At 44.9% G+C, this 14,765-nt stretch overlaps 1 protein-coding gene across 1 annotated transcript in view; it reads left to right on the top strand.

Annotated features, from left to right (window-relative positions):
- Positions 1–14,765, top strand: part of TMEM132D (transmembrane protein 132D) — a 186,342-nt gene that overhangs the window by 61,599 nt on the left and 109,978 nt on the right. Inside the window, exon 3 of the mRNA XM_030959242.1 lies at positions 10,119–10,262. Within this exon, the coding sequence (XP_030815102.1) occupies positions 10,119–10,262 (144 nt within the window). The remainder of the gene's footprint in view (positions 1–10,118; positions 10,263–14,765) is intronic.

Genomic DNA, 14,765 nt, shown 5'->3' with positions numbered 1-14,765 from the left:
AACTAGAGGTATTTCATCAGTCTCTTAGCAGCAGCCAGCACTAAAGCCAGCCAGAAGGGTTGGGGGTTTTGAATAACATTTATTATACTGTGTTTTCTGTATTTCCTGACAAAGTTCCAAGAGAACCTTTGTAGCCACACAGAGCAGACTGAGGCTTGCTTTTCCAACTTAGAGCAGTCTGTGCTTCCAACACCTTTGTTCCCCCAGCCCACAGTGCACACATTTCACCTTCTGCAGCTCTGCGTTGTCACCTCGGGGTCCCCAGCCCAGCACGCTGATGAAGAATAGATTTAAATCCAGATTTAAACACTCCCCTGGGTTGTCAGTGCCTCCCCAGCCCCTTGCAGGGCCGGTTGTTTTTGTGGCTGGTTTTGCTCTTTGCTGGGAGCCCGTGTGTTCTGTCACCAGCAGTTTGCTGGTGGTGGGGCTGGGATGACAGGGGCTGATGTTTAATTAGTGTCTCTCTAAAGTGCCTCGAGCTGGGGCTGCTGTTCAAAGGCCTCACTGAGCCACCTCTGGTGTGGGCTTGGAACGGGGCTTCAAAGGGAGCTCCCTGGAAGGAATCAGTGTGCAAAACACTGCAAAGTGCTAGTTTCTGTGAGCTGTGGCCTGGATTCTTCATTGCCCTGTTTGTTGATTCATTCTTTGCCTCTCTGTAATTTGGGATTAAAACAGTGATTTTCAGAGCAATGGCCCTGTGTGCACATTTTGTGCAGGAGAAATTCCAGCTCCAGCTGGGAGAATGTTCTTTGTGAAGGAGATGTCTGCCTTTCCTCTGTCTTAAACTCATTAAAAACCCCAAACCCACTCAAACAGTCTGAAACACTAAAGCCCCAGAGCTGGGGCTGTGCTGACAAATCCCCAGCCAGAGCATGGCTCAGAAAGGAGAATTCAGAGGCCTCTGCTGCTACTGGTGTCTCACCTCATTTGGGAAGTGGGGGTTTAATGGGTGACACCTGAAACTCAAATTCCTTGCAGTTTGAAACAACGAGGGGAGAAGCAGTATTTGATAAATTTACAATTTAAGTTACCTTCCTGGGCTCCTTTTCTGCAGTTTTTCTCTCTTTGTTGTGGTTCCTTCAGCCTCATGTTTCATCACTTTCATCCCTTCATCACCCAGCCGTTGTGGGGATGTTTCAGTTGCCTGCTAAAACAGCTTTTATCCTCTAGTGGCTTTTGTCCTACCAGCTGGCAGCCAGGGATGCAGCCTTTTTCCTGTCAAAGGCAGCTGTCTAGTGGTCACTTCTTCCTGGAGAATTTTAAAAGTAGCAAATTAAATTAAGAGTGTTAATGTTTTTGGCTACTGGGCTTTTGCTGCAGGAGTAAAAAATGTCAGTCCTTGCCACAAGTAACATCCTGCATGTCTTCTCATTAAAACTTCTAGAACCCTCTATTTTCCGTAGAGCAAATTGGCACCTAAAATTTTGATGCCCTAAATCTGGTGTCCAAGGCTACAAGGCTTTAATACAAAAGAGCAGAAAAATTCATGGGACTTGAATTCTTGCTCAGTCTATGTTTTAAGTTCCCTTATTCTGTTTCATGGTGTTTAACTTGGAGCACTGTGAAGGACAGTGGGGGTTCTCACCCATTTGAATCCTACAGGAGGGTCCTTAGAACAACTGTGCTGGGACAAGAAACCTCTAAGTCCTTCTCATCTTACACGGAGATGCACAAATGGAACAAAGCAGTCCAAGGATATGCATGAAGTGAGGCTGAGAGATGTAGTTACCATTTTTTCAGGATTTACATGTGGAGAGGATTACCAGCTGCCTTTGTGCTCCTGCACAGTAGCTGTTCTTGGAGAGCAATCAACAGGGGGGTTGTGTTACTCCAAGGGATCTCTTCTGCTTGTTTGGATCAGCCAAGCCTTTTCCTGTGGCTCTTCAACATGAAAGTCATAACCATAGCTGTGCCCTGGCATGCACTGGAGTTAACTGCTGCAGCTGGACACTGACAACACTGCGTGTACCCTGCATTAAGGGCACAGGATAATTTTGAGCAGTGTCATTTTGGTATTAATTGAACTCCCTTCTGCCTCAGTGGCTTCATTGAGCTGTTGGGCTTTGCCTGCAGCAGAACTCCTTGTTGTTATTTAGCAAATGTTGCTTTGGTGGCCACTCGTGCAGATGACAGAAAGGTGGTTACATGTGGCACTATAAGAGCTATAGTGTTCAGCCTGGATTTTATGTGTATAACAAAAATTCCTATTTGAATTACTCAGTGAATATCTATTTTATGCTAACAGCAACTCTTTGGAGCAATGCAGGCTTTTTCCCTCCATTGAAGAATCTGTACCCTTTGTCTGTACAGTTCCTTTCCTTTCTCTTTGCTGTAGCCCTGGTGCTGTAAACCTTAAGTAATGTCATCAGGAATCAGTGGAGTTGCTCCCAGGAGGGAGGAAAGGTCTGTGCAGAAAAGGCTTTTCAGGCTCAGGATTTTTGCAGCAAAGACTGCTCCATGGATTTCTGTCCCTCAGCTGCTGTTCTCTGAACATCTGACATGCATGACATTGAGTGAAGGACACATGGATCTGTGGTTTTAGTTTTGGCCAAGCTAATGTAACGGTCCAGCTGCTGCTCCTGTGTCACCTCCTGCAGGGCGCTGCACGCAGCAATGGATGAGAGAATGCCTGTGAAAGAGAACTAAGCATTCACAGTTCCTGTGATGTCCAGAAGATGATTTTATCTGCAGCTGTGAGAAGTTGCTAGGGAACAGAGCTAACTCATTTTTGCTGATGGCTCTTCGTTAGTGCTGTGGAGCAATGTTCCTTCCTCTCAGCGCTGCTGCGCCTCATTCTGCATGAGGATGTGACTTGGAAATGCCTCAGAACTGTCCTGCTGCTGGAGTCTGAGAGGAACTTCTTAGTAAAGAACATTTTCCAGGTCACTTCCCTCAGCAGCCGGTTCAGCAGGAGTGCTGGCAGTTCCCAGGTGTCACCATGGAGGGCTGGAAGGGCAGGGTCAGTGTGGGGCCCTGGGAGGAGCACTGGGCTCACAGAGCCTTTGTGGGGTTCAGTCCCTTCAGCAGAGAACAGGAACCTTTTTGGAGGCTCTTGATGTTCTCTGGGGTCGCTGATACATTTGAGGCTCAGTTAGAAACACTTTCTTTAAGATGCACACTCCTTGTCACTGAGCTTCAGGCAGCTGGGGGAGTTGGGGTGGTGGCTGCTTGAGGAGGCCAAATTCCTGTAGTTTTGATTGCTAGCAACATCCCTGCTTTCAAGCCTTGTGAAAGGTCATTGGCCAGGCCATGGCTCTGAAGGAGTACCTGCATCCCTCAAAAACTGCCTTCCTGTGTGACCTCAAAGAGGCCCTGTACCAGGCACTGCTTTCCATGTAAAACCAAAGAGCTGCTGTGACCAACCCCATTGCTGCCTGGTCTATGCAGAGAATATAAAGGTCTGTTCCTATTTCTGCAACTTTTTGCAAGACTCATGGTGCACAATTCACCAGTTGTTTCTGGCTTTTTCTGTGCTCAGTGTTGTCAGCCAATTCAAATGAACCATAAGAATTCCCCCACTTGTTGCTTTCCCACTCAGCAGAAATGTATACATGTACACATGTACATACATGTATACACATGTATATATGTACCCAGAAACACAGGGGGAAGGGTCCTACAGCTCTTGGGAAGTGTTCTGTTGTTCTGTTCTCTTTCCTCCTCCATCTGCAGTGGAGGGCTGGGTGATCCATACATCCCGTGGGCTGCAGGGTTCTCTGTCCACCAGCAGCCCCGGTCCCATGCTGCTTGTGCTCTGGTGGTGTTCCAGAACATGTTTTTCACCTGTGAAGTGGGGCAGATGGCACTTTGTTTTCCCTGCACAGAGTGCCCACTACTGTGCTTTGTTTTTCCTGTCTTTCCTTAAATCTAAGCCTAATTTTAAAAAATTGCTGGTTGCACAAGCTGTGCTGTTAGCAGCTTTGCTGCTGTTTGGCCAGGAATAAAAGGGATGTGCTGCATTGTTTGCTTTCTTACAAGCAATTTAGAAAGATTTCAGACCCTACACATTATTTTTTGCATTTCTTTTGGAAACAGTACTTTGAAGCAGTCCACGGGGCTCCCAACCACTTTATATCAGCAGGCAGCACTGTTTATCTTTGCCTTTCATTTTTGTAAGCAAACACCTTTCTGCACAGCCTTGAATACAGAAAGGATTTGCTGTGCTCTGGCTGCTCGCTGGTGCCCAGAGCTCTGTCCTGCAGGGGAAGGTGCTGGGCAGGGATCTCCTCCTTCCTCCAGCATCCTGACCAGCCCAGAGATGCAGGGAGCAGGAGGGGGCACAGGGTTGTGGGAAACCTGTTCCAGACCTTTGTGTCACGTTGGGAGTCCCAAGATCACTCCTGCTGGGGGCACAGAGTGCCATTCTCAGCTGGAGCGTCTCTGGAGCTCTGCTTCCTGAGCTTCACCCAACTCAGGGTCTTCCTGAACAAAGCCCTAGTTCTGCTCCCACTGAGGATGGGGCCCTTGTTTGGTGAGTAAATAGAGGTCAGAGCTGCAGACTCTGTATTTGTTTCTGCTTTAAATCGATTTGTATGCATCCTTTCCTTTTGGCTCTCCAGAGACTTGAGTGTTTTACATCTTGCAAAACATGTTCTAACAAGGACCTTGTTTGAAAGGCACAGGAATAAAATCTGAATGTGTGCATGTGTGCAGATATCTGCACCTGTGTGCATGCACACAAACTTCAACCACAATAGGCAATTTTTGGCAGCTCATGAGATGCACATTACAGCCAAATCTATTTTATTTAACTCCTGGTATGCACAATTCAGCTTCTGAAGCCTAAATAGTCTTGTGGCCTTTCACTAATTAAATTTCATTATAAATCCACCTGGGCTCTGTTTTTGTAATATCTCCCTTTGAATGGCAGTGGCTTGGTGGCTGTGTGGAATGGGTTTTCCTCCTGAAATGTTAATTAGGTGGCGAATGTGTTATGCTTTGGAAAAGCTGCATTGCAAACCCATAGATAAACAGATTGATTTAATTTTAATCTGCTTTCATGGTGATGCATAATGATAACTGGTTTCTGTCTCACAGGGCTGAAAACCACAGACCTTAATAAGAGTTTGTGGGTATATCATACAGCTTTAAATAGCTTCTGTTGTGCTAGACCGCTCTCCATAAATTATTCCAACTCCATCAGCATCTCAGGGACTCCCCATTCTCTTCTGCTGTGGATTTTCAATCAGTGCAACTATTAGTGTAATCTGAAGAAACTTGGAGGTATCTGCTCTGAAAACAACTGCCAACACTGGTTTGTACATCAAGTATTCAATGGGGAGAGCAGAACTAAATAAAGCCTTGCAGAAGCCAGCTCTGCAGATCAAATCACAGCATCCTACCTTTTATAAGCCGTGCCAAAATTAATTATGGAATTAAAGCCACACATTCAGATGGTTGGTATGAAGCGTCTTACTACATGACCTGTTTTTTGTGATCTCCCTTTCCTGCTGAACTGAGAAAGGTGCAATTCACTTCAGCCAGTCCTAGAACAGTTGGTTTAAACGGGCCCTCCTCAAATACAGTTTAATCCATTGAAAGAATTTCAGCTTTAAAGGTTTGTTCCTGATGGGGAAATAGTTTTTGGGTTTAATGGTCTAAATTTCTTCAGGGGTTTGTGGTAGATACAGATCCAGAAAGCCTTTGTATGCTTGGTTTTCATGTGCTCCCAGCAAAGATGCCTTAGGTCTGACAAAGATGGGCTAGTTGTGCCTGTTTTCTCAATGACAGACACGTTTTGTTTTTGACTGATGTTCAAAGAGCCTCTTTCAGGCTCATATTCTGTCCTATATTAGCTTCAGCCATAAAAAGCAATGAAACTGCAGAGGGAGACAAAAGAAGAGTATGACCTCAAAGTGCATAAATTTAGCATCACCCCAATGCAGTACATAAAACTGGAAATGCTGGGAACACAAATTCCAGCCAGCCCTCCTTTTGCTGTGGAATGGTTAATGTGCTCTCATCTACTGAGGGCTTCTCACATGGGAATAGATTTTGGCCCAAGGGTGGTTTTTCAGGGAGACTGGAGAGACAAAGGGCTGGATTACCTCTGGGTTTTGTTTTCACTGTGAATCTTGGCCTCATGCTTCACCCTCTCACGGTTGTTCAGTCTGGTGGGCTCTGTGACATTCCTCATTCCCATTCCAGTGCTGTTCATGAGTTTACCAGCTTCTCTGGCGTTCACAAACCTGCTATCCCATATTGCCTTCAATTCTGGTACTCCAGGGTTTAAAACAAACTCTGTCCTGAAGTAAAGCCAGAACATTTGTTGCTGTTTTCTATTGTTTTGTGTTATTTTTGTGCATTTGAATAGGATTGTTTGAGCACAGAGGCCTCAGGGAGGGGAGGAGGTTGTGTGCAGGCAGTGAAACATCAGGATGTAAATGTCAGTAGAAGTGTTCTGGTATCAAAACGGCCTCATTTAAGCAACATACAGGTCCAGCCTGACCTCAGATCCTGCAGAGATGTCTGCATTTAGTGTAGCACAGCATTAACAGGATCATTCTGCACTTTATACCAGCAAGAGACAGCTCCCAGGGAGCTCTGTGAGTGCATCTACAGCTTAGTCATGCCACAGCTGCTGGCTGGATTTCAGATCCCATGGTGGCACCTGGCCTCACACTACCTGACTGCAAGCATGACATTTAATTCTGGTCTTCAGGAAGGCCCTGAGGAGTCTGCAGCTCCTGCTTGGTGGCTGGAGGGTGGCTGGCTTTGCCCTTCAGCCCCTTGCAGGCTCGGGGAGTCCAGACAAGATAAGGTGTTTCCAGCTCCAGGAATTTGTTCTTGGATCCAGAGGGGATGTCACCAAAAGGAGCCACCCATGGCATTGTCCCCAGCAAAAATGGGTTCTGGACAATGAGAGATGCAGGGCTGGTAATGCCTGCAGGGTTTGAGCAGGGACTGCTCTGCTGCTGACTTACATCAGTGCCTTTGACTCTCCAGTGAGTGAAACCTGACCTGATTCCTTTGTTTCATGGCATGAGGAGCTGTGCTCAGGTCCATTTCTGGTCACATTTTGCTTGTCTTTGGTTCGAAATGGGCGCTGGGGGAAAGCCTGTCCCCACCCCTCGTGCTGCCACCCTGCTGCCCAAGGGAGGGGGATATTGGCAGGGGGAAGGCTGCCATCCTGCACTGCTCTGCTCCCTCCCCATGGCTGGGTTAGGGTCAGGCTCCGGGCAGGAAGAAACGCTCAAGATAAACAGAAATAGAAGCCCCTTCTAGTTATTTCTGAAATGCTTCGGGGAGATGCCGTGACAAGGCAATCTCAGAGGCCACTGTGATGTCTGGTAGGTGCCTAGGAGCTCTGAGAAACGCCCCCTCTGCACGCAATTTATCTGCCACCTTCTCCTCGCTGCTGGTGACAAGATGACAACCAGCGGTAGCAGGGTGTTAACAGGCTCCCTTTTCTTTTTCTCCTTTGATGTAGAAAGTAGCTCTCTTTCTCAGAAGGACCATGAAAGGTTCCCACAGATCTTTGCCCCGAGCACTTAGAGTAATGAAAAGCTAACTTCAATGTCACGGGTCTGAAGCATCTTTATTTAGAGCTCTTTAGGGCTCGGATTGCCTGTTTATTTGTGCTGTGTGTGAAAAGGGGGTGATACTTGTGTGCTCTTTAGGGCTCGGACTGCCTGTTTATTTGTACTGTGTGTGAAAGGGGGGTGATACTTGTGTGCTGTGAGCAGGGCGCTGCCAGAGTGAGATGGGGAGGGGAACCCAGCCTGGGCAGGCTGTCTGTGCCCATCCCATCCCATCCTTTGCAGGCTGTCTGTGCCCATCCCAGCCTGGCAGGATGTCTGTGCCCATCCTGGCAGGGTGTCCATGTGCAGGAGCGACACGGGCTGAAAGCAGAGCCCTAATGGTTGTAAACTGCAGAGACTGGAGGTGCTAAAGCAGCCCCTGTGATAAATGAGGGAGGATGCTGCCTGCATTTTAATTGCAGTTGCAGCCTCTTCCATCACTAGAGTAAACAGAGTGTTCAGTGGGTCAGGGATAGAATTGGGAATCACTATGCACTTAGGTAATGCATTTCCTTGATTTCAGTTGTGATGTATTGATTCTGGGAGTTCCTTCTGTGCTTTTCTTTGCTTCTCCCTTCCCTTGATTTGTACCCTGTCAGCATTGACGAGTTTTTAGGGATGTGGACTCCCAGGGGCTTTGTTTGCCATGATTGATTTGGTGCAAGGGGTGAGCTGCTCAGGAGCCTGGGTAACTGATGTGAGCAGTGATCCAGAGGTAAATAACAGCCAGGAAGGTGGTTAGCTGGATGGGCTCCTTGTTTGAAAAGAAACAGCGGCCCCAAACCAGCCACAACTCAAACGTTTATGGCCTTCCTTTCCTCCTCTCCACCGAGCAGACTCTGCCCAAAGTGAAGTGATGGGCACAAAACACTCCAAGCACTCCTGCTGCAGCCCAGCCTGGGTGTTTTCAGCAAAATGGCAGTGTGTTGGCAGCAGGAGCTCCAGGCTGTGTGAATGAGGCGGAGCAGGAAGGCAGGACCAGCTGCCAGTCCCTAGGAGTGGCTGAAGACACGTGCTGAGAAACGTTTCACGCAGGTTGTGTGGCCTCTTTGTACCTCCCTCTCTGAGACATCAGGAATGGAGTTTAATTTCCACTCTGCTCTGACCACTGATCTCTTGTCCTGAGGGATGTCTGCTCTAGCAGCAGTGGCTGCACCTGCTTAAAATTCATTTTGTCAAATTAGCATAGGAGAACTTGCACAGAAATTGGCAGCCTCCTTGTGTTTATTCTTCCAGATGTGCTAAGGAAATTGCAGCCACTGCTATTGAGTTAGTGCTGGAAGAAAGGAGATTTAATCCTTTTTCTTCAAGACAGTTGAAGGAATCCTTTGGCTTTTTATTCTGAAAACATCTGTGTGGATCTTGTCCTTCAAAGATTTCCTGAGCAATTTCGTGCGGGGGCAGAGCTGACAGTGCTGTTTGCTGCTGTTTGCTGCTCTGCTGGCAGCAGCTGCTCAGACAAAAACCTCACGTACCTTTTGGGGTTTCTGCCCAGAACTGAGAACTTGCCATGGCACTGAATGCATTTCGTGTATGAGATTTTTAGCAAATATAATTAAACTGTCATTTCCTGACACCTCATGAGGCTTGACCACGATGGACTTCTTGTAAACACGTTCAGGAACCAGAAGTTACCAGCACCAGGGACTCCTCGTTCAGTAATTTGGCCAACATTATATTTATACCTGAGGGGTAATTCAGTACTGCCCTGAGGTACAAATTTTGGAAAAGAGAGAGGCAGAATTAAAGAATGCCACACCTAACGAGAGGAATTGAAACCGATATCTGAAAGTGCATCTCTCTCCGTATAAAGTCCCTCTTCTCCACTTGCAGTTAATAACTTTTTATTCTGCTTGTTCTTTCACCATGCAACCCCAGTATTATGCTAGCACTGAGAACAAGTACCTCTCCATAGGAGCCAGCCCCGTTTGCCATCTGGCTTTTCCTGTTGTTGAACCTCTCATACCTGGAACCAGAGCTCCAGAGAAATCAGTTGCTTTAGGAAAAACAAGAATTTTTAAAATAAGTATTTTTAAGTTCAGAGCTGACAGGACAATTAAACCCAACAGTATTAAAATAAAATGTTGTGGACCCAAAAAGATGATGAAAATAAGAGCAAAGATAAGGATTCCCATTTTAGAGTAATCCAGAGAGGGAGAAAAGGGGTAGATTTTGCTTGTAATAAGGTTTAGCAATGGCTCTTCACTCCAGCACCCAACTCCCTTCTTTTTCCACCAAATCTGGTGCTTGCTGTGCCAATACAATACCTTGCAGCCAGGAGAGAGCCCCAACGTGCCCAGTGGTGCCCAGAGTGTGGGTAAGGGAAGAGCAGGAGCGAGGAGCCTGCTCCAGAGCACACCCACCCTTCAATCCAGCTGCAATTACCATCAGTTCCATCAGATTCTGTCTTGATACAATTTCTTCACAATATGAAAGTCTTAATGAATACTCTCGTCTCCTTTGCTTGTCCTGCTGTTGAACTCTTAATGAGTGGTGGCATTTTGTGTGGGGCAGTAATGAGAACATGATGATGAAATAAGGAAGAGATTGAGCTGGCATTTCCTGTCTGATTGGTGCAATATCTTCTTGTTTTCCCAGGGCCAAGGTGAAGAGAGGTGTGAACGTTTTCAGTGTGAGAGCCAGCAGCCCCTACCTGTGGGACATCAGGGAGAGCGTGGATTACACTGGCAAATATGCACCAGCTGTGGTTGTGTGCCAGAGGAAATCTGCTGCTGAGAACAAGTAGGTCATGGCTGCTTTCAATACATTTTAATGGTTTTAATACGTTTTCCTATGGTGCATGAGGAAATGCTTTTGGAAAAGCTGTGATTGTCTTTGTTTTGTACTCATTGCTCGATCCACCACACAAATGCTACTCAGTCCTAGTGCTCAAAGGAAGTGAAAACTAACAGAAAATACTGTTGTCACAAATTATTTGGAAGAACTTGGTTCATATCTTTGAGTTTGATTGTGTCTAGTTTAATTTTTTTCAGATTATCTTCATATGGCTGTTTGTGGTGGATTTTTTTGGTTTGGTTTATTAATTTTGCTTGGAGTTTTCTTGATGGATTGGGTCCCTTTCTTTCTTTGTTGGGTTGTTTTTGTTTTGGTCATTTGTGACTGTATGGTAATCATGTTGAGGGTGAGATTTATATGAATTTTTGATCTGTAGAAGGAAATAGATTTTCTGTTTTCCATTCCCATTCTGGAACATTGATGTGTCAAAAAATGCCTTCATCTGGCCAGGTGGATGTTCCTTTTTTAATCACAACTCTTTGGTTTAATGAATACATTTTTATAGAATGTGCTGCTTCTTGTTCATTGCTTCTGGAGCTGCAAGTGCACTGTATAAGGACCAGACTGCCTTTGTTTGTGGTTGGCATTGCTGACAGAAAACTTCCCCATTACGTGTGTGATTCACGTGTGAAATGTTACAGAATCTAATAGGGTTTGGGAATTTATTACATGGTTTATGATATGTAAGTAAATACCTTCTGAACATAATAATTAGGAAGTTTCATCTCCTTGCAATCTGCGTGTATGGAAAAAAAGAGGAAGGGAAGAACTTCCCTTTGTAATCACTTTCTGCTTATACTAGCTCAGATTCTACACTGTTCCTTTGCTATAGATGCTGAATTTTCCTCATCTAAAGCATATACTGTCATGTATCTGGCTGAAGGGCATTGGGCAAAGCAGAAATGTGTGTGTATGCCAAGGTGGGAGCTTCCTGTGCTGGGCACAGTCTGTCAGATTCCTTAAAATCCCTCTTCAAACCTGCTGGAGGAAAGGATAAATATTTTCATTGACAGAAATGGGCATTGGATCAAAGTCAGAGATTATTTCAGCTTTGAGTTTTCCATCACACTTTATCTTGTTGGGCCCATAGAGAACATTTGCCTGATTTCTGTTCCTCAGCAGGAAAATTTAAAGCAGCCTCATGGGGAAATTGAATCTTGGCAACTTAACTTCCCTTCACTATTCATCATCCAGTGGCAATCCTTTAAAATGACCCCTGGTACACAAAAAATAAATTACTATGTCATCTTTCATGCAGTGGTTGTGGATTCTGTGTGCTTGCACATGCTGAGTATAAACATTGCTGGATGTTTGTTAAAAGAAATCTGGGGTTGTACACAGATGTTACTGGAAAGAAAACCCAGAGAGGAGGAGGTGTACGTGTATGTGTCCTGTGACTCCTGGTTTCATTTGCTCCATCGAGTTCCCAGCTGAGATTTTCTGGTTTTCTCACTTTTGAGAACTTCTTCCTCTCTCTTTGTAAACGAGTGCAAAATATTTGCAATTACCCAGTGTATTGTTTTCCTCATTAAATTTAGTTGGCTCTGTTTAGCTCTGCATTTGAAGAAGCAAGATCAAGCATTACATGGGGAAAGAGCACATTACATGTGCTCTACAGGTTTTGGGAAATAATTTTATCCTTATCTAGAAATGTTTGATGTCACCAAATAGGCACACTGGGTCACAGTTAAATATTGATGTCCTTTAGCAAATTTTTGGCCTCCATAGTTCATTTAGAAATTACAGAAACTCTATTTGCATATTCTTTAATTTCTCCTAAAAAGCAGAGGTCTGATCACATGGATGCAAAGGTGGCAATGTTAATTAACTGCAGATTCAGTACCTTTGTGTTCCTGATAGTTTTACATGGATCAGAAAATAGTGTTAATAAAGCTAACTCAGTGTGACAAGTGTAATTTCACGGCTTAAGGAGGCACTTGTGCAAGTGACAACCCAGAGCAGAATGCCAGAGCCTTCCCAGCTCGGGGTTTGAAATATATCCGTCATTTTGTTTGGAGAGGTTCTGGCACCGGCAGCTTATCGTAACAGGATTAACATATAAATATTATCACAGCCAGCAGGGTGTTTTCAGATGAATATTAACAGCAAATATTATGATTCTGTCTGGGAATAACTAATTAAGCCCATCTGTCAAATATGATTTGAAGTTCTCGTGCCTTGCTGATTACGGGCTGGCAACAGTGTTCCAGATTAATGGTGAAGCAATTAGAAAGTTCTCCCCAGTTCTTCTGATTTCCTTCTCAGGCAGTAATAATTCTGTACCACTCTAGATCCTGACCCAGGAGATGGCTTTGCTGCCTGTAGCATCTGCACAGCACTGCTGCTGTTCTCCGTGAAGCACCAATCCCCCACCCCTCTCCTGTCAAGCAGGTGACCAAACAAGCAAAGGGAAAAGGGTGTGGGAATTAAGCAGTGATCAGAAATGGGACTGGGGGAACCCTTCCAACACTGACTGAGTCTGGGAGATTCGTCCTTCACTTCTGCCCTGGGAGCTGGCTGATTTCATTTTTGTGATTTCCTCGTGTAATGAGGTGAATGGACAGGAGGGTGAGATTCAGGAGTCCTGCATTTCCTGAGTGTTTCCTTGGCTTAGGGCTTTTCTCACCTCACCCAAAATGGGGCCTCTGCTGTGCAGTGGTGATGGGGAGGTGGAACAGCCACAAGTTCAGGGTCTGGGCTCCTGCCTGTTCTTCCCCTGGGTTGCTGCTGGACTGGCACTGTGCCCGCTGGGACGGGCCTGGAGACCCTGGGGGGCTCAAGATGAGGATTTATTGGGTTTTCCTCCTCTGCAGAACACGACTGGCAGCACTTCCTTCCATCCACAGCTGCTGGGGAGACACTAGGCAAGATGGTCTGGTGTGATAGTAATGGGTGTCATGATCCTCTTAAAATATTCTATTCATATTTGTATTTTGGGGTAGAAATGTTTGTTACTCCCATTCCATTTCTGTGCCTGTGGCGGGAATGAAGCCACTGATTCAGTCAAATACAAAATAATTGCAGACAAAGCTTGGCCATCTCTGAGTAGAACCTTAATGAACATTTCCTGCTTTATCACCAAAAGTGTTTCAGTTATATAACGGATAATTTGCTTGGCAATTTCCTTTCCCTTTTTCTGGAAATGTAACAAGGACAGCATTTGTTTTGATACTTTTCCTCCTCAGTTCTATAGCACTGAAGGAGTTGCTGGTTTGTGCTGCCTGAAACCAGATGCTGCTGTCAGAGAAACTGATTCTCAGTTTGAACTACAAGTGACTAAATCAGTTTGTGAGAACGTGAACACAGTGAGAGACAGTAACAGGATCTTCTAGGCGATATTCTTCATTTATTCCTGCAGGTCTCATTTGTTCATGGTACTGTATTTCAGTGCTTCATTTTCTTAACATTTTTATAACTGAAGAAATTAACTTGATATTAAATAACAACAGGGGACTGGAAAATGTATGCCAACATTGCCTTTGACTTTCTACACAATATTTTCTTTGTATTGCATTTATGCCATTGTCCTTAGAGCCCTGTTTCTCTCATTTTCCCATGCAATTATTAAACATTTTCATGCTGTAAATGCAGTGAGCTATTGCCTCACTCTCTTACTTGTTGCACATGCCAGCACATTTGATGGACTCCCAAGAGTGCTGTAGTCCTAAAACACTTCTGAAGCCAACAAGAGCAACACATTTAACATAAATAACAGCCTAATGGCCACAATAATTACACTCTGTCTCTTGCTGGTGTTCATCAAAATGCTTCATAAAAGTAGTTTAATGTTTTAGATCACCATTCATTTTTTTCCTTGCTCCCATGTGCTCACATGACTTTGTCACCTAGAAATGTATTATTGCTTGGAAAGAGAAATTTCTACTCTAAAATGAGAGAAAAGGACATGTGATGTAGTAAAAAAATCCCTTTATATTTTGTCAATCCCATCCTGTGGGAATCATGTGAACTGCACTTTGTCACTATGAAATAAAAGCAAGAAAGAGATTGCAGAAATCAGACTTTCAGAATGGAATATACTTGAGGGTGATGATTTCAGAGCTGGACAGGCCCAGTGGGGGAAGGGCTGGGCTAGGCTGGATGGTTGGGGATTTTAGTGGCAACACAATGCATTATTTGTTTATGTGAATTCTATGCAAAAAAAGATTTCTCCTATTCATTTTTTAATCCTGGTTTTATTATTGAGGGAAACAGGAGGGAAGGGAGAAGGGTGACGCTCTTATGTGGTTCCAAAATTGCTTTCTGAGAATAATTATTCAGCCGTAAAAATTGTCTGTTCGTTCAGCATTGTTGGTGCTGATGTAATACATTAGGATATCTCTTGTTGGGCAGGTGGAATATGTTCATTTAATTCTGAAACAGCAGGGTTGAGCTCCATTTCTGCTTCTGAGACATGTGGGTAATGATCAGCTGCAAACATATTTACCCTGG

The sequence above is a fragment of the Camarhynchus parvulus genome, chromosome 15, assembly GCF_901933205.1.
Source record: "Camarhynchus parvulus chromosome 15, STF_HiC, whole genome shotgun sequence".
NCBI lineage: Eukaryota > Metazoa > Chordata > Aves > Passeriformes > Thraupidae > Camarhynchus > Camarhynchus parvulus.
Note: the sequence above shows the minus strand (reverse complement) of the source record. Positions and strands in the feature narration are given on the sequence as shown.